This window comes from Ambystoma mexicanum, chromosome 6p (genome assembly GCF_040938575.1).
Source record: "Ambystoma mexicanum isolate Mex_15411 chromosome 6p, UKY_AmexF1_1, whole genome shotgun sequence".
In the NCBI taxonomy this organism is placed as follows: domain Eukaryota; kingdom Metazoa; phylum Chordata; class Amphibia; order Caudata; family Ambystomatidae; genus Ambystoma; species Ambystoma mexicanum.
In genome coordinates, this window is record NC_090935.1 from 1420351026 (window position 1) to 1420370799 (window position 19774).

At 45.9% G+C, this 19774-nt stretch overlaps 1 protein-coding gene across 2 annotated transcripts in view; it reads left to right on the plus strand.

Moving 5' to 3' along the window:
- Positions 1–19774, plus strand: part of LIN54 (lin-54 DREAM MuvB core complex component) — an 825244-nt gene that overhangs the window by 441537 nt on the left and 363933 nt on the right. For both annotated transcript variants that reach the window (XM_069626123.1, XM_069626122.1), the window contains exon 8: positions 18602–18799. In XM_069626123.1, coding sequence (XP_069482224.1) covers positions 18602–18799 — 198 coding nt within the window. The remainder of the gene's footprint in view (positions 1–18601; positions 18800–19774) is intronic.

The window sequence follows — 19774 nt, forward strand, 5'->3', positions numbered from 1 at the left end:
CAGAAGGAAAGCGAGAGGAGGGGTCTGCGAGAAATGGAAATGCAAGTTGGAGATTCGGTGCTGGTTCGTAATCTGCACCCGGAAGGCAAGTTGTCTCTACCTTTTGAACCTCGCCCCTGGAAAGTAACGCATGTAAAAGGGACCATGGTGACGGCAGCGTGTGAGCGGGGCACCGTCACCCGCAACCAGTCTTTCTTTAAGAAAGTGGACATGCCGGAGGGAGCCCAGACCCCGGGTGAGACTGGAGGCCCCGAAAGGAATCCCCGAGTGCACGAGGACGTGCCAGCGAGCGAGAGCACTCCCGCTGGAGAGGGTGACCGACCCCTGGCGACGGTCCCGCCCCGGTATCCGGTCCGACGGGATCGCAAGGACTACGTCCTGGACTCAGGGGACTGAGCCGGCAGCAAGAGAGGCCGCTCCCGATTGGTGAGAAAAAGTGTTCATGTTTAGCTGTTCAGGGGAGCCCATCCACCCCTAGTGTTATACTGTTTCTCGTTAAAGAAAAAAAGGGATGTGACGTCCCAGGTAGTTTGTTCGCGCATGCGTGAGCCTCGTTTCGGGCCCGCGCATGCGCAGGTTTAATAAACTACGTACGACGGCAGTTGCCGCCGGGACGCGCTAGCAGCAACAGCGCGTCCCGTGTCTTTGTTCCTGCATGTGTGCGTGAGTGCATGTTGAGCGCGTGTGTGGGCCACCGGAGGCCCGTGTGACCCCCACAACACCACAATGCCCACTGTCCCAAAAGGGCACAGAAAAAGAGGACAGCAAAAAGCAAACCTAGTCCATAACAAAAAGCAACCCCATGGAAAGAAGGGCGACCCGCATCGTGCTACTGCAAACAGCAAAGGAAATAGAGCATCAGTTAACAGAAGGGCATACAACAACAGGTAGGTTATAGATCACTTGCACAACAGGGGCAGATGTATGAACCCATTACAAGCAGCTTTGGAGCAAGTGTGCAGGCTGGCAGTACGGACACATTGATGTTAGAGCCGTTTGCCTGGTGTCCCTCCTTTGCAGTGCTGGTAATTGGGCCGGCTCTCGGCGGATCCGAGATCCGGCACCAGATGTGTAGCTGGATCTCGGGATCCGGCCAGAGTCAGCCGCCCAAGCCCATGAACCGCGCTGTAAAAAAGAAAAAAAAAAGCGTCCGCGACGGCAGCATTTGCCGTTTACGCGGCTCTGGCACTTATGTGTAATGCAAATGTTCACTACATGTACCACTGAAAGGAATCAGTTGTACATGTAGCGAGCATTGTCCTTTACATAACAGTGCCAGAGCCGCGTAAAAGGCAATGCTGTTCTCGCGGGCGTTTTTTTTTCTTTATTTTTTTCGCACAACAAAATGAGCCAGGGCTCATCAAGGGGGTCTGGCCTAACTGCAGGGGTCCTGCGGGCCCGTCATGCCACGCCCCCCTGACGAGGCCCCAGCTCAATGGGCTACTGGCACCCCTGCTAGGCAACCTTTTGTAGTGATCAACACCCTCTCCCCCTTGGGGAGAGGGTGCTGATCTCTGCATTTATATTCTATAGGCTTGCCTGGCAGGGGAGAGGGCCTCGCCTATTCAGCCTTAATGGTGGCGCTGCCCCTTGCCAGCTGGTAGGGGCAGCGTCACCATTAAGGCTGAAAGGGTGAGGCCTCTGGAAGCTGAGGCCGTTTTCGTGAAAACTGAAACTCCACGAGTTTGTCTCCAGGAAAACGGCCTCAGCTTCCAGCGGCCTCACGTTTTCTCCATAATGGCGGCGCCGGCCCACAGGCTTCTCCTGCTTAAAGGGATGCCTCGCAGGTGCGGCGCCACCATTATGGCTGAAAGGCATTTTTTTCTGGAGCCTGAAGCTTTTGCACACGAGCGAGAGCTTCAGGCTTCAGAAAAAAATCCTTTCGTGTAGTGGCCGGGGCTGGCAGGGGAGATTAGTGGGCCCCACCAGGCCCCGTCCCACTTAAAGCCCTAGCCGGCGGTAAAAGGCAATGTTACTGTTGTGGGCGCTTATTTTTCTTTTTTTTTTTTAAAGTATTCATCTGATCGGATGGCCACTACCAGCCCCGCCCCCTCTAGACCACGACCCATCTGCCCCCAACTCCTCCCCCACCACATTTTTTCCATTTCCACCACTGCTCCTTTGTCAAGAGGAAACGGACCTTGGCGGTCCAGGCAGCATGTGGGCGTATTGTGGCAGGAATTGGTCAGGTGTCAGCAAAGACAGTTCCAAACAAATTGACCTCTGCATGAAAACTTTAAAAGATTTGTACCTGTACGAGACTGCTTGACGAATCCTGTGGGGTTTGGTAAAAAATGATGTTCCGTTTTTCAACGCAAGAATGAAAGACCCTTCTTCATAAAGTAAAGGAAAAGCTTCACAGTCAAATAAAGCTTGATAGTTAAATGCTCTGCAGTGTGAACGGTCATGTGAGGATTCAGAAATAATGCAACAACCTCGACGCGGTGGGGTGTCCAAATATTAGTCAGAAGGGCTAGCAAGATTCAAAACTTCAGATGCTAGCAAACTTCCGGGTAAATCAACTATTCAACGGAATCCAGAAACCCAATAGACAAGGAAGAAGACCCTCGCAGGGGCGGCTGCTCAGGGAGCAGTCCGATAGCCCTGTGGACATATGCGCCTGCTGCTGAGATCTGTGTGCTACCAGAACGTACTGGTTGGAACCTAACTCGTGCCTTTTATCCTCCTGGGGTCGATAGTGGATGGAATTAGGACTTTGAAGAAATACTTACATGTAACAGAGGATGTTTCTGAATTTGAGGTTGACGTCAACATTTTGTGTATTTGACAGGGGGTGGGGGGGGGAATTAACTGCAGGTTTCAGAGGTCGGCTTCCCTTGCAGTGTACTATGCACCCATACTTCGCCTGCCTGCCGCGCAAAGCAGTGGATGTTTCATCAGCCCCCCAGTGTTTGGATGTTATTCACGCATATAGCTTGGCTAGCTTAATGAGTTCATGTATCGAATGCAGAGTAAGCTGCACAACACGTATTTCAATCCCAGAATAACTCGTCATTTTAACTTTCTGATGTCCATATTGACGTTAATATGGTTAATAGTGGTATGCATTATTTATAGCACTTCAATCCTCAGTTTTATGTGAGAGAACTATATAAAGCACTATTATGCTATTCATTTTATACATGGCGGCATTGCCGCCTGAGAGCAATTTCAGAAACTTATTTAATTGAGGTTGCTGATATAGGTTTCACTCCTTCTGGTTCCCACTCATTACATATCAGCAGATCAGGCGCTGCTTTCATGCCTTTCCATTCTCTGAATGGGGTTATATCGAGTTTTTATTTTACAATGTTGAATTCTCTGCATTTTCAATGCACAACAAGGTTACCGAATAGTTCCTAGGGCAAGTGATTCCCCTAACATCACACGACATGCCACTGTACAACCGGGTTATATGTAAATTTAAGACTGCAAACCCCACACTTTAGTTGCACTGCCCCAAATTCACACTGCTGTATTTTTTATATTGTGGAAAGTTCTGTTTTATTTGTTCTGAATTTCTGAGCGTGCCTATGGAGTAAAGGGCAGTTTAGTAATGTGTGGTGCTGTGCCAAGTAACCCTTTGGGGCTCCCATTCCTTTTTTGTGATCCACTGGTTTCATAGAAAGTGTTAGGCAGAAACCTGTGCAGTTACCTTAGGGACCACTGAAAAGGCTTAAGACTACAGGTGTTGGCAGTAAACCCAATTGGTAGCCGTCTGTACCACTCATATTTTCCTGGTAGCTGTGGCTGAGCAGCCAGACTTCTCTCAAGAGTTAGATCGTATATAGCGTATACAAGATAGTTACCAAAATACAGTAGCACAAGCAAACACTGACCAGAGCTTTGGTATCAAGTATATAATTATTTATTTTAAAGACACACTTAGAAACACTCCAGCACTATTATTGTAAGTAAGTTCAAAACACAGTCACTATTAATATATACATCCCTTATTCCTTATTAGACAAGTCTTAGTTAACACCACTTATTTTCAGACAGAGGTGAGCGCTTAACTAAAGATGGCACTTCAATAAGTTATCAAAAAAGGGAGGGGAAAAGCCAGAAATTAGAAAATCACACAACCCAATACTTTAGAAGCACTCAGCAAGGCAGGAAAGTCAAAGTCTACATGTGAGCAAAAGGTTCAGAGGCCCGGCTCCCTCTTAGAGAGAGGACACCAATGCGCCCAAGATCACAGTTTTAAAGGCTTGAAAAGTTTTGCAGAGAGTTTAAAAAGGAATTAGTTCAGCTCAGAAAAGTTCAGTTAGCCAGCCTAGGGCCAACCCAAGTGGTAAGGTGAGGATTTACGAGACACCCCACACAGTTGCGAGGGAGGCCAGGCGGGCACAGTACTTTGAAAGTGGAGAGAATCCTCCAGCGAGGGCAGTTGTTCCTGGCAGTGGGGGCAAGTCGCGGCGTCGTCCAGAGGAAGAGAAGATCTCGACGTGGAGGAAAGCTGAAGGTCGTTGCACTGCCAGGGAAGAAACCAGCCGCGGAGTTCTCCGGTTAAAAGGTACTACCCTTTTATTTGCGGTAGTGGTAAAACGTGGTATCCCGGTTGCCGGGGTGCTTGGCACAGGCAAGGAGTCCACAAGATGATCCAGGAAGGCGAAAAGGCGGGCAAACTGGTTATCCCCACCAGTCAAAGGAAGAAGACTCTTCAGGATGAAGATCTCCTCTGTCATTGGAAGAAGTGGTGAGTCGGTTCAGCAGGGCTCCACCAGTGGTGTCGTCGTTGCAGGTCGGCTCAGCTTCTCCCTCTTCGGATTCTTTGGCCCTGTGGCGACGTCTGAAGTCCCAGTCCCCAAAGCCCTGCTTTTATGCAGAAAACCCCCATTCATCAGTCCTAGCTGTCACTCAAACATGCTAAGTGGTGAGCCGGGCGGCTCAGCACTGGGCCAATCACACAAGAGTGCGACTTGAGTTGCCGAGTTGAGTTGCACACATCCTGTCGACCCAGACCGAGTGGCACCACTTTTGGAGGCTTCTGTTCAGAAGCCTGCCAAAAAGTGGAACAAAGGACTCGACTTGGGTTGGAGTTACAGAGGCGAACACAAACGCCATTTTAAAACCGGGTCCTGGCGAAAAGACCCAACCGGGGAATAAATATTAAATAAATAACCCGGCGGTATCTTTAACATTGCACCAAAAAGTGGTGCGTTTAAAATGATTGGGAAAATCCCATAGTACATATTCTTAAGGAATATTTCGCGTGGCAACCACTGCCACCAGCCAGCAACTCGACGAGGGGGACTGCACAGTGCCCCCTCGAAAAACAGACCCAGGGGCAATCTAATTACCCCTACCAGTACTTCCACAATATGATGGTTTGTACTGGTTCTGTTCCCAGTTTAAGACTAGTAAAGTCAATGGTGACTTTACATGCCCTGGGAGACAGTAGTCAGTCCCAGGGTATGGAGTCTGTTTGGGGGTCACTATGTCACCCTTGTGTTACTGCACTGAGGGTGCTGTGTAACACACTTACCAAAAACCACAGGAAACCCTATTGAGTAAAAGACCCCATAGCCCATAAAACACATTACAAAGTCAAAGGATATCTCAAATCATGTCTGAGTGGGAGAAAAAGAGTCTCACTCTTAGCAGGAGAAAAAAAATAAACCCCAAAAATCCAGCAAAGCTGCTGGGGGACTCACTAGGTTTGGAAAATTAGCCTTAACAGAGAATTCTCCCTAACAGGAAGGATAGTGGTGGAGCTAGAAGTGTGCTGAAGGCACCCCCTGCCCCCCACACATCCTTTCAGATCCAGTCTGACCCCTTTAGCCACCTGCAAATTAGTGATTTTGTGTTCTATTATTCATTTTCAATTAATATTCAGTATGACTGAGCCGGGAGTAGGCCGTGGCCTGCTGCACACGTTCCTGCTTCAACACAAGTACTAGGAAACAACGTGGCTTAAGCATTTACCCCGCGGCCTGCCGAATACGTCAGGACTTCCTGAGATTGAATAGAGAAGGTGTGGTGTCAAATCTGACGGGCTGTTCCAGCCTCCATGGGACTCTGGTTAGAAGGGAGCCAAGCTGGCAGCCCAATTGTACCCCCCCCACGCTCGGCTGCGTCCCGCATTTATCGGATATATTGAGCTCTTTTCTACACCCTAAAGACCACCCACCATCAATCAACTCTCTCAATGGGGGTTACAAATCAAGAATCTCTTCAAAAACCTAGCAGTGCCACCCAGAGCAGGGCCCCACAAAGCACTATTTCTCGCATCTAGCCCTACTGAAATGCAAGTCAAAAGCTCTTGTATTTTCCAGAGGTGGGCACCCAGGAGTAGTGCATGGGGAAATAGGCGAACCATGGAGGGGCTGGCAGGCAGTGGTGGAGAAAACCGAAGACTGTTTTCGAGACCTCTACTAATAACCTCCCACTAATGCCCCTCTGTATTCTGTTCTGAGGGTATGGGATTGATGAGTGTATAATGGAAAGATGGCAGCAAATGGCACATGTCTTGCATGGCAGGAGTCGTAGTGGAACCCAATGTATGGCACCCATAAAGCAGCAGTGATACCTTGCATCTGCTTCCTTTGCCAAGCCCCAGCTGCCTCACATTGATGGCAAACAATGGCATTTCAAATACAATCACAAAGCAGTGTGCTGCTGGTGTCTTGTGCTCACCCAGCAAAGGCTTGCCAGTGACTAAAACTGATCGTACAGAAACAATGTCAAGTAACCTATTCTTACCTATCAAAAGACCAGCTGGCAAAAAGTGACAATGTGGTCTACAAATTGCAGATTACAATTGTGGCTTTGGCACTTGACCATTTTTTCTGGGCACTTGACTCTAATGTGCGTCTAATTGTAATCATATCACTGTAAAATCCCAACCAAAGAGTTTGCTGCCCGGTATTGTCCTTCTTCCCGTCAGTCATCTAAACACAAACTTCTGACAGGCCACTAGTCTAGGTGTGACACCAGCTCTCTCATTATAGGAGGCATGGTGTACAGGCGCCTACCCCAACAATTGGCTTTGTACATAAACAATCCAAAAGCCATTGAAACGACTTGCCATGCAAGCTAAAATGTAAAAAGAAGCACAGATTGATTACTGTACATCCTACGTAAGCTACAAAACACGGTGTACCACATGTTTGTGCTTATGTCTTTATGCTACATGTATGCCCGATATCTGTACTCTAAAGGTAAGGGAAGTTTGCATGTCAGATTGTGTCACACCCAAGTTCTCATGACGGCACCCAAATTAAGTGCCAGCATGCACTTCATGGTCGAGTCTGTAGCAGGGCAAACTCAGCCTTTTATCCTTCTAACATTCATAAATTGAGCACTATCGCGTGAGGCAATAAGGACACCTGTGATTACAATGCTTGGAAGCAGTAAGAATCCGGCATGAAGCAGTGCGTTAGAACATAGATTTCTATTAAGAGAAAATGTCAGATTTAAAAACAATGCACTGTGTTTTTTAGCAGCCGACACATGTACTTTACGAATACCTATTGGCACCCTTTGTTGTTGGTCAATATATCTGGATATCAATATCACTCTGTTTTATGCGTCGCCATGTTCTTTCAGTAAGAAAATAAAATGTGCTTGCTGACATATTCTGACCAGTTTTGATATTAAAAAGTTTAAGCTGCATTAGTCAGCGATTATTAAAGTGTACATAGACAGCCCTTGGAGGAGGGCAACATATTTTTTTCAGTACAAAGAAAATGGCCATCCAGTTTGTGGGTCGAGTGCACTTCTCTAAGGTCGAGTAGATAAATTAAGCTACCCGACATGCAGGTCTGGTTGTTTTTTAAAGATTTTTTGAGGCCTGGTGATACTAATTGCTTTCATTTTTCTGGTGTTTTGGGATCTCAAATAGAGTATTTTTGTAATTACCTGCCTAAGTGGAATTACTGTGGCTTCCCTGTGTGGACTGGTTGTGGACCCCTGATGCCACTCCTCTGTTGCGACTAAGCCTTGACCACTCTCAACGCGTATCTTGATTGGGTTTGACTAACCTCTGAGCTCCCCTGTTCACTTAAAGTAGGATGGCCTCTTGAAATCTGCCCACCAAGCTTGATTTTAGAAATCCATCTTAATAAATATTGGTATTAAAAATGTGCTCTTGGAATACTAGTGTCTTTTCTCATTTACACAGGACGGTTATGCACACATTTTCCCATAATAACAAAGAGGTACTGTTGCAGGATCTTTTGTTTCATTGATAGTTCTGCCACTATTCACCAGATGGCACTGAACAGCCCTAAAGATAGTCCTTTAGAGGTCTGTTGATTGCATTGCTTAAATATTTAAGAGCTTCTTATCAACGCTTACATGATGAAATTCAGGCGCTCTTAGTTTTAGCTATAAAGGGTGTTGTATGTGGGTTCTTCCGGTAAGTACCACGACAGTCCGGAGTAAGTTGAGTGCCTTTATTCCAGTACACAAGATATATCCTTATGTATAGTATAGCACAGAATATCATTGGACACCCAGCACACCAGCCAGCTCCTTTCCAACTGTCAATAGTGAAACACTGAGCACTAGGAACCCTTAAGATTCCACCCATGCAATACATTCCATAGTTGCACCGTCCGTTCTGACCAGCCGTATACCACAAAGAGCTCTGTTATGGGTTGGCCGAATAATGTTCTCATTATCAACATATGTCAGAGTTCCTCTGTAAACGGAAACATTCCTAGTAACCTTGATTTCATTCTGTTTGATTTGGATTGGGAATAATCATGATGGAAATGTGATTGTCGTGTGCGATTTTAATACCCCTTATTCTGTGGGCCCTGTATTATCAGATAAGTTTGATGTTTTACATGGTCCCTCCCTTATCCAGGACTCGATTATATTTTGGGTCCTAGATAAATGGTCATTTACTAAACTTAATGGAACTTTTTTGGGTGATATTCCTGTGAAACCCACATGAAAGAAGTTTCTCTACTTCCAGACTTATACAATTATGACATATTAATTTAGAGACACAAATATAAATGTTTTGAGGATATAGATGCATCAATAAGTGACCATAACATCTTAAACTGCTGCTTATGATGTGAGCTTAATAGTGATCAACCAGAACTGTGCCCTTCTCCTTTGATGGTTAATAATGCATGGAACCACCTCACATGGACTCTTAGAAATATACATATTTTAATTAAAGTAAGTCTGATGTGACATTCTCTTTTGATAGTTATAAACACCATTCATCTTCTCAGCCTGTATTTTTCAATACTTTTTTTTTTCTTTTTCAACAAGATTTAGTATAAGCTCTCTAGTAATAGTAGAAATCTAAAATAGATTCAAGATGGTCGCCAGCACTGAGTAGACGTGCCGACAGCTTTCCTGAGGCTCAAAACTGGTTTGGGTGTCCCACCACTCCACCAAAGTGTCCAAAGCACCATGTTAGCTGCTGTCGGAGCCGCGCGATACAGGAGGTGGCCGCGGGACCAGAGTGCTTCGGAGTGGGAAGGAAGGAATAGATCGGGCACCCTTCAAGCAATGTGGTTGGCGCAGAACACCAGGGATGGAGCTAGCAGCAGTCAGGAGGAGGCCTGGAGTTATGGAAGGTGTGCCCTTGATGTCCCAACAGGATCTCTTGGGTGAATTCCAGGCGTTGCAGGCTAATTTGACAAACATTCCAAGACCAATTTCAACTCATGCGAGCTGATTTTAACGAGGCCCTTGGAGGGATCAGACAAGAGATGAGACAATTAGGCGAAAGAACTGATCTCCTGGAAAAGGGCCTTCAAGAAGTGGATAAGGAAACCACTGAGAACAGTGAAGCTATTGAAAGGCTCGATGTGGTGACACGAAACCTGGAAATACAAGTGGAAGATCTGGAAAACGGATCTTGAAGGGCAAATGTAAGGATAAAACTGCTGCCGGAATCGGTGTTGGATAAAGATCTAAAGATGATGGTCCAGGAGGTGTTCGCAGAAATATTGAAGGAAGAGAATCCGAGCAGGATTGACCTGGATAGAGTACACAGAGTGTGGAGAGTGGTTAAGGGTCGAGCGGCGAGAGCAAGAGATGTCCTTGCGGCATTCACCAATGTGCCCAGAAGGAAGCAGTCCCCTTCAGTATAAGAGGCAGCAGATTGCATTGTATCAGGATCTGGCAAGTATTACCCTCACAAAGAGGAGGCAAATGAGCCCAGTGCTGGGAGTGTTGATGGAGAAAGGCATTCGGTGTAAATGGACTTTCCCGTTCAGAGTGGCTTTTGAATGGGAGGGGAGCCAAAAGTGCATTACCTCGGTGCAGGAAGGAGCAGACATCTTGCGCATAGAACTAGAAGGTGACGCCTCAGGACCCTGCTTGCAGAGTGTGAGCAACCAGCCTAGACTGAGACCATGGGAATGATCAACGGCCAGGGAAAAAAGGCAAAGGGCTCTGCAGGAGAGAGGGCCAAAACGAAAGGAAAACACAGACTGGATGGCAAAGGGAATGCAAGAGAGCCCCTGAAGTTATATGGTGGTATGAGGGGTGGTGGGCCTCTTAAATGAGTAATGAGATTCTTGGGCTTGGTGGGGAGCAACCATTTTGAATCAGAATGGGCGGGTTTGCCCGAGTTAGGAGAGGGGGAGGAGCGGGAAGGAAAAGTTCTTCCAGGGGGGAGGGTATAGGCGAAGGGCGGGAGGGGGGGCGACAGGGCAACTCTTCCAGGAAAGAAGGTGAAAAGGAGGGACGAGCAGCCAGGACACGGAAGTGGGTTGGTGAGCCATTAAGTGGCTAACACATAATGTATGAGGGCTGAACACCCCTCTTAAAAGGAAAAAGTTGGAACAATTCACAAGGAAAGAGGGGCCGGATATCCTGGGGCTTCAGGAAACTCATCTATTGTCCAAAGATCAGGGGCGGTTGAGATTGTGGGGGTTTGATCGGATCCTTCATGCTACTAGTACCAGCAAAACGAAGGGAATGGCTCTGGCTTTTAAAAAATACTGTGGACTTTAGGATTGGGCATGTCGTAAGAGACAAGGAGGGGAGGTATATAATAGTTAGGGGGAAGTTTCCTACCCTATACCATAGCAGTAGTGTACGCACCAAATTCGGGTCAGGAGCAGTTCCTACAGCGAGTGTTGGGGGTTTTGGAGGAGAGGGCTTGTGGCCAGGTGATCTTAACATTGCATGGCACAGGGAACGGGATAGGCTTGGGGGCCAGGTAAGAGGAGGAGGGGCGGTGATGTCAGCAGCTTTGAAGGATCGGATTGAGAGAATGGGATTGCGTGACACATGGCGGGAGCTGAGGGGGGAGGAGGAGGGATTCACGTTTCTGTCCGGGGTCCATGGGTCGCAGTCCAGAATTGACTACATCTGGGTCTCAGCGGGCCTGGTGAGTAGGATTCAGGAGGTGAATACAGGCCCTATAGGAATAGCAGACCATAAGACAGTCTCCATTGTTTTGGATTTAGGGCAAAAAGAAAGGAGGGTGTGGGGATGGAAGTACCCTAGAGCCTTATTAAGGGATGTAGCGATTAGGGAAGAAATGGAGGAAAAGATCAAAGGTTTCTTTGCTCTTAATAGGGAGGGGATACGAGTGAAGAGGTCAGATGGGACGCATTTAAGGCTACTCTCAGGGGGGAATTAATAGCGGCGGCCACCCTTTGGACAAGGCAACTTAAGGCACTTGAATCACAGTTGGAGATGGAGGTAGAGGCAGCTAGACAACAAATGGTAATGATTCCTCCAGGTCTGCCATGAGGGACTACTGGAGGGCGGTGGGGCAATTGGAGGTTCTCTGTACCAAAAAAGCGGAGGGGGCTCTGCTTGCGCAAAGGTGGGTAAAGCCAATGCTCTGTTAGCACGCCTCCTTAGAGGAGTGAGATCGAGGAATGTTATTACGGCGTTAAAAACGGGAGCAGGGGAAAGGGTGACACGTCTAGAGGATCTACAAGAAACACTTGTAGAGTATTATGAATCACTTCGCAGACCCCTCGGGCTGACCTTCAGGAGAGGTTCTTGGGGAAGGTGCAGTTGGAGAGAATAGGGAGGGAAATACTGGAGTCCCTAAATCAGGAGATTACGGAGGAAGAAGTGGGGAAAGTGATTGGGGGAATTCAGGCTAATAAAGTCCCAGGCCCAGATGGCTATACGGGAGCTTTTTATAAAACATTCAGCACTCTACTGATCCCGTATCTGACCTCACTCTTCAATACATTTAGGAGGACTGGCAGAATAACTCCCTCCATGGAAGAGGCTAAGTTGACCCTCATTCTTAAGCCTAATAAGAACCAAGAGGAAAGGATGTCATATAGGCCTATCGCGTTAATAAACACTGACGCTAGCATTTTTACTAAGGTTTTGGCGAATAGGCTTGAGAATTAATTGTTTGCCGGATTTGATACACCCGGATCAGGCAGGCTTCGATAGGGGCAGGCAAACAGCAGGCAATATAAGGCGGGTCACCCATTTGATAGAAAAGGCGCAGAAAACTGCCACTCCTGCGGTCCTTCTTGCTTTGGATGCAGAAAAGGCATTTGACTGCGTGGAGTGTTCCTTTCTGTTTCGGGTGCTGCAGCAGATGGGATTTGGAGAGGAATTTTTAACGATGGTGCAAGCCAATTATCGGGCCCCGTCCATAAGGATAGCGGTAAACGGAGTGATGTCCAGAATCGTTGGTTTGCATAGAGGTACGAAACAAGGTTGCCCCCTCTCCCCAATGCTTTATGCAATTTATTTGGAGCCTCTCCTTCAGGCGATAAGGGCAGCGGGGGAGATACAGGGTATACCTTTTGGGGGGAGGCAACAGAAGGTAGAAGCGTTCGCTGATAATACGCTGCTTACCCTGACAGATCCAATTAATTCAATACGGGCCAGTGTGAGCCTGTTAGAGGAGTTCGGGGAGGTTTCGGGGTTAAAAATTAATAGTGGTAAGTCTGAAATTTTGAACCTTACGCTTAGGGGAGGAGAGCGGGACATGTTATGGGTGAGTACTCCCTTTCTGTTTAGACCGGGGGGCATTAGGTATTTGGGAGTCAGGATTACGGCATCCCTTGCAGACTGGTACTCGGCTACCTCCCCCCCCCTCTCCTGAAAGAAGTTAAGAAGGATTTTCAGAGGTGGAGAAACCTTAGGGTTTCATGGCTGGGGCAGATTGGTCACGCTCCCAACACGACTCTACTTATTCCAAGCGATTCTATGGGAGGGGGGAAAAGGCCAGAGTCGGGACTCAGCAGGCGTCTGTTAATGGCGTCCAGAAGGGAAGGAGGACTCGGACTACCGAATTTCAGGAGGTATTTTGAAGCGGCCCAGTTGAGTGATCAGGGAATGGTTGAAAGGTGAGGAAGGGTCGCAAGACAAGCTATGGGTAAGGATAGATAGGGCGGTTGCACACCATGACTTGGCAGAAGTTCTTTGGTTGCCTAAGTCTCATAGGTCTACACATCTATACGAGAGTTCAATAACTAAACTTATGGTGGACACTTGGGATAAACTGTGGACACTTGGGATAAACTCTCGGGGTCCATAGGGATAACTACATTCCCATCCCCATTTATGCCGATTTTTGGTAATAAGGACTTTCCGCCAGGAGTGGAGAAAGGGGCGTTTCAGCAGTGGCGTGATGAAGGCTGTAGGAAGTTATGTGATATGTTTCGAGATGGGGAAAGTGTTGACTTTTGAGGACTGTAAAAGGGAGTTTGCGATACGAGAAGGGGAAAGGTTAAGATATGCGCAGATAAGGCACTGGGTGTTGCATCCGGTGAACAGGAGGGCGGCAACCAGGGAGCTAACAAAACTTGAAGTCTTTCTCTTATCCAATGCTGGGGTGAAGGGCCTGATCTCAAACCTTTATAAGATCTTGGGGAGTGAGTATGGGTCAACGGTGGGTGTATATGCAGAAATGGGACCGTGTCCTGGGAAGAGAATTAGAAAGGGAGGAATGGGAAAGGTTATGGAGAAGGTCTCCCAAGCTGGTGAAAGCTTCCCAACTGCAGGAGGCTTTGTACAAAATTCTTGTCGGATGGCATTATACGCCATCTCGTCTTCATAGAATTTATCTGGGAATTTGTGGGCTGGACGGTACAGCAGATCATATTTGGTGGACATGCCCAAAATAGTACCGTTTTGGAGGGAGATTCAGAGGGCGCAGGAGCAAGTCTATAGTCTGGGGGATGATAGAAGGCCTGCTCACTCTCCTGGGAATTGGAAGAGCCCGGTTTGAGGGGGAGCCTAAAAGGAGGGAAAAGGCAAGACTGATATTAACTTTAGCGGCTATGATGGTAATAGCGCAAAGATGGAAGAGCCCGGAACCCCCCATGATGCAAGATTGGCTGCGCAAGGTTTGGGAAATAGTATCTCTTTAATGGGCGACATATGCCATGGACAATAAGGTTCAAAATGTTGCTGCGGACTGGGGGGGACATACTAACCTTTCTTCGGGATGATTTCAGAATAATGTGGTGTCCGCAGCGCTTGAGACTGCTTGAACTGCAATCAGAAACGGGGAATGGACAAGAAAGAAAACAAATCTGGATGGAACGGAAGTTGCCTTTTGGGGGGGCATTGTTGGAAGAATGGTTGAAATATGTTGCAAAACTTAATAAAAAGAGTTTAAAAAAAAGAAAGCTAATATAATTTGCAAACATCTTCCAGATTGCGAAATAGTCCTTAAGAGAGTGTTTGCAGGAATTTTCGTTTTTTAATACCTATACAGTATAGCTCCATGGCTAAGAAGTTGAAGCAGACTTGCAGAAAAAGCACATAAATATCTAGGATGGCAGAGGGATGGCGAGCATATTCTTAGTTATTTTTGAAGTATCTGGCTTACTCATTTTGGAATCTGATAGTCATTTTTTGCCTCAAAAATGTCTAAATCCTGTTTGAGTCTGTGTGGACAAAGTACTATGAAACCCTGGTTAATGCAAAAATGTAGTCCATTTAGAAAAGATGTTAATACAAATTTACTGAATGAAAAACACATCAACAGATGATTGCTTTGACATATTAAGTACAACTAACAAATGTGTTAAAACAACCAGGCATAAATATACAGACAAACTGTCACAAAAAGAGAAAAAGATGGTCTAAGAGCCAAAGAAAATGGCACCGTGCCTAGATGAGGTAGCAACAGATGCCCAAGGGTGCTGTTTTCTTGGACTCTTAACCATTTGGGGGTGTAGTCCTTTGTTTCTGTTCCTTTTTCCTCTCTCCTCCCGTCTGGATAGCAATTGGCTGATGGAGTCAGGGGTCTCTGTCCTTTGTAAGTGGTTTCCCTGGTTTGCTGTTAGTAATCCATAGGCCCCTGCCTGCTTTTCACTCCCCCAGTCTGGTCTGTCCTTGGTCACATGACCAGGACACACCGTTCTTGACCGGCCCTCTCAGGGCAGCTTTGCCCGGGCAGCCACCGTTGAAGGGCCAGAGGCAAAGGGCAGCTCCACTCCGTGTTTACCCTTTTTCGCCAGGGACGCCCGAAGCAGACAACCTACAGCGACTAATAAGGTAAGTGTGATGTGGATGGGGAGTACAGCCATTACTTTATTCCGGTAAAATCCGACCACTCTTATTACCTTACATCCTATACCTACATGCATCTAGCCTAATCGTTGGGATAGCCATATTTTATATCTAGCCTACCAGTGTGGGCTAGCCGTATTTTGCATTTAGCCTAATTGTGTAGGTTAGCCATATCGCATGTCCAGTCTCCTTGTGTAGGCTACCCTGTGCTCCCTGGCTTGTCCCGGGGTGGGCATTGTGTGGCATCTGCATTGTGTTGGGTTCTGCTCCCTGAGATGGATTGCTCCTAACTGTACTAAAAACCCACCATTTTGCAGGCCCGGCCTCAAACTCTCAACTAAGCACGACCATAATTCTGCCGCACCACAAACTGCAGACACTTCAATACCCAACATGAAACCAAATCATGCACAACCATACCTCAACACCACATGGAAGGTGCCAACCGAAAAAATGCACCTTTTCTCAGTGACCGGCTTCACCGAACTGAAGCTGCCAACAGCACATTAAAGCTCCCTTGCTATTCTCCCGCTCAATCCCACAAAAAAACCCTCCTTCCATTGCAGATCTGCCAGAGCGCCAAGAGAAACTGCAAGTGGAAACAGTGCGCGGTACAAGACCCATTAACATAGTTAGCCATTGTGTTGAACTGTGCTGCTCTCTATGGTTAGCCATTGTAATGAATTGCAGAAGGAAATGTTACATCTAGACGTATGTTAGAGGTCAGATGTTGTGTTGGATTTGGATGCATTTTTCGGAAATGAATTATGTTGCACCTAGATGTACTTTGGGGCCAGTAAACGTGTTACAAAAGACAAATTGTAAAGATTAGCTATGTGTAACTTTTAGATAAGCCATGTGTCATATATAGATAGAATTGTGAAGATTAGCCACCTGAAAGAACTTACGAGAGAACCCAATTTACTAACCACCCTGCTCCCCTCCAACACACCACCCATTTATGATACATGCCCTGTGGGCTAGCCAAACTACACTCCCACACTCTCTCCCTCTCCCAGGTACTGGGCCTTATACCCTACAGATACAATAAGCCAGTGTGCACAACCTGCCCTACCAGCCAATCTACGCATAAAACACACCAACACAACTAACATAACAAACCTTCACATACAACAAACATCCCAGGCATTGAGCCTCACCCCTATGAATAGAACAAGCCAGTACAGGCAATCAACCATCTGCAAGCCAACACACACAGACAGCAATTTCTCATTGGTTCTGGACCTATCCTATCATTCTACCCTCGCTAACCCACCTCATCCTCTTTCTTGCCAGGCAACATGAGTGCCTGGAGACCACCCCAGCTGGTGGTAACCGTGCGTGGTAGTCAAGTCAACAAAATATTACTTGCATTAAAGTGAACAAGTTTCCACTGTAATTTGGTACCATTCTGTTTTTATGTCTTGCCTATGCCGACGGCTGGGTCCTTTACAATAGAACATTCTTTGGTCTTCAGAGATCCATTTATGCACCTGAGGACTTGATGAAGTCTAACGGCTTGGGGATTAATTTGGCGGAAAAACAATCCTTGGCATCTATAGTTCCCGGAAATATGCCTCAATTTTTGGGGATTTTAATTTGGGACATAATGGACTGGAATGAATGCCTCCTGTCGAGGGAGGTGTTAGCCCTTTCTAATGGGCTTCCTTGTGTGGTTCTGCAATACAAACTGGGTCTCACTTCTTTCTTTGCCAAGGTTAGCTAGCAAAAATCAATCTTTGTACGATTTGGAATTGTCCTGATAACTCTTTATTTGCTCTAGTCCAATCCATAGTGCTTAATAGTAATGTTCCAGTTCTAATTCCTTGGGTTCACATTTGTGATCAAACTTTCTGCGATATTAATAGACCATAGAAGTTTTGATCAATAATCCATTGGCTTTGTGGAAGGCCCTCTGGGATTGTGATTGATGTATTACCAGAGATGCTGAATTGTTTGATAGCTTGAATCTGGAAGAGAAGAAATTTGATATTTTATTTATATTGCGCTCATACACAGGTGTTTCAGAGCTTCCTTGCTATTCTCCCGCTCAATCCCAATAACAAACCCCCCAACCCTCCTTGCATTGCAGATCTGCCAGAGCGTCAAGAGTCCCTGCAAGTGGAACCGTGCGCGGTACAAGACCCATTAACAACATTAACATAGATAGCCATTGTGCTGAACTGTGCTGCTCTTCAACACATTTAACCATAGGCCTCGCTAGGCTGATAAGGGATAGCTTCATGGGAATCTGGTTCATACATATATTTTTTGTAAGAAGTAGGCTACATATAAGTTATGATATGAAGACTTGTAGGTTCTCTCTCCCAATCGTGTGGAAAACCTGGAACATTGTTTTTATTGAGTATTACACTACATGATTGAAGGACCACCTTTTTTAGCACTTTGAGTTTGATATTCAATCCATATATACTAAACGTATCTGGAATCCTATCGTTAATGTACAACAGGCCTCTTTGATTATTGCAGTCTCAAATTGTATTTGGCACTCTACATATTTTTTTCTTTTTTTGCTTTTCTCTGGCCGATTTGAATTTGATCCTTTACAATGCAATGATTATTTTGTGTTTACGCATATGTGGAATATTCTTTACACAATTATATTTTTGTTTATGTAATATGAATGTTCTGTATGTACTTGTGTTTTTAGAACTATAACAAAACATTAAAACCTTTCTTAGATGACTGTTTACATTTAGTGTTGCTGCACAATGTTCCACTATGATACAATGGAATAGTGTGATTATTAGTGCTTTGTCCCAGCTGTCCCTTTATATGAAAATATTTATATATGCGTACATTTTGGGACTTCTTGAGGGAGTGAGCTTTTTTTATGTATAATTTCTATTCCCTCTCGTTATTCAAAGCAAAATCAGAGTTACTAGTGAATGAGTGGTGTTGGGGAGCACTGCACATGAATCCTCTCTTGGTATTTTCTCACCTTTTATAGACCGCTGATGATTTGCCATGCGGGTGCCGAAAATTGAGGCTTGTACATCTAGTTGAGCTGATATAGCTGGAAGGTTAGGTGAACCAAACTCTGAACAGTTTAGTAACTTGCTTGTTTTTGTTAAGAGTAGTATGCATTTGCTTGTGCTAATAGATGGGGCATGGCAAAGATTAAGAGTAACTATCTTTTTCTGTTTAGGTGGCCCCCAAACCAATCTGTACAACTTCACAGGTTGTTACTACAAGCCAACCACAGCAACGACTCATTATGCCAGCCACACAATTGCCACCGATTCAGCCCAACCTTACCAATTTACCTCCAGGCACAGTATTGGCACCGGCACCTGGTACTGGAAATGTGGGTTATGCGGTTGTTCCTGCTCAATATGTCACTCAGGTAGGTTTAAAAAAGCATAAGTTCAATATTTCCTTTAGCAAGTGCATTTCTAAAGTCAAAGGCATGTTTACATCGAGCATCCTTCTGCTTTCTACTAAACTGGATGCACCCAATGGAAGATCTCGGTTGATGGCTTTTTAAGAGCATGGATACATTTCTTTGCCATGTCCTATGGACAATAAGAATGTATGGGTAGCATTGTCACATTGTTATCCGTTCACTGGGTGTTAGACTCGAGTGCACACAGACGTTCTGCAGCATGCTCTTATAGCAGTAAAGTGTCGGGATTATTTGTTTCCTTGTGCTCCGCGAACTGACGACTATCGCAATAAATATAAACATGTTCTATTACAGATATTTTATTTTGACCGCTTAAAGTAGGTGCTCAAACTCAGAGAAATGTATGAAAGCAATTCATGCTACTCTAAGGAAATGGCCAAAACGAATGATGTACTACTGGGAGTGGGAGGTTAAAAGGCTTGATTTTTTTTTTTGTTTTTCTTTGTTTAATGTGTGAGAATGGCCTCTAGAGGAGTTCCTTTCTGTAAGCTGGGAAGAAGAAAATTGATATTGTGTATTGGGACAGAGATCCCCTTTTGCTACTCCTAGACTCATTTCCATGGGTCTCATTTAAGGATGGCTGCTATTCCAAGCAACCCATTTGGGGCCCTGTCACTGTCTGTGACCTCTTGCCCACTGACCCTGCACCTAGTGGTCAAAAAGTGCTTTGTGAAAATGACCGTTAGGCTGAAGTGAATCACTTTGATTTTTCTTTCACTGTGCAGTCCCATTACACTTTTTAAAATTACAATCTCTTGTACAGCACAGGAACCACCACCAGAAGTAACACATGAGCTGCATAGCATGGCTTAAGAAAAATAGGCATTTTTCTTCAATTGCACCGACTGTTGTAGATTGACTTATTGAGTTGAGAGCTGTGTTCGTATCCACTTTGAGTGTATGCGGGCGCATGTG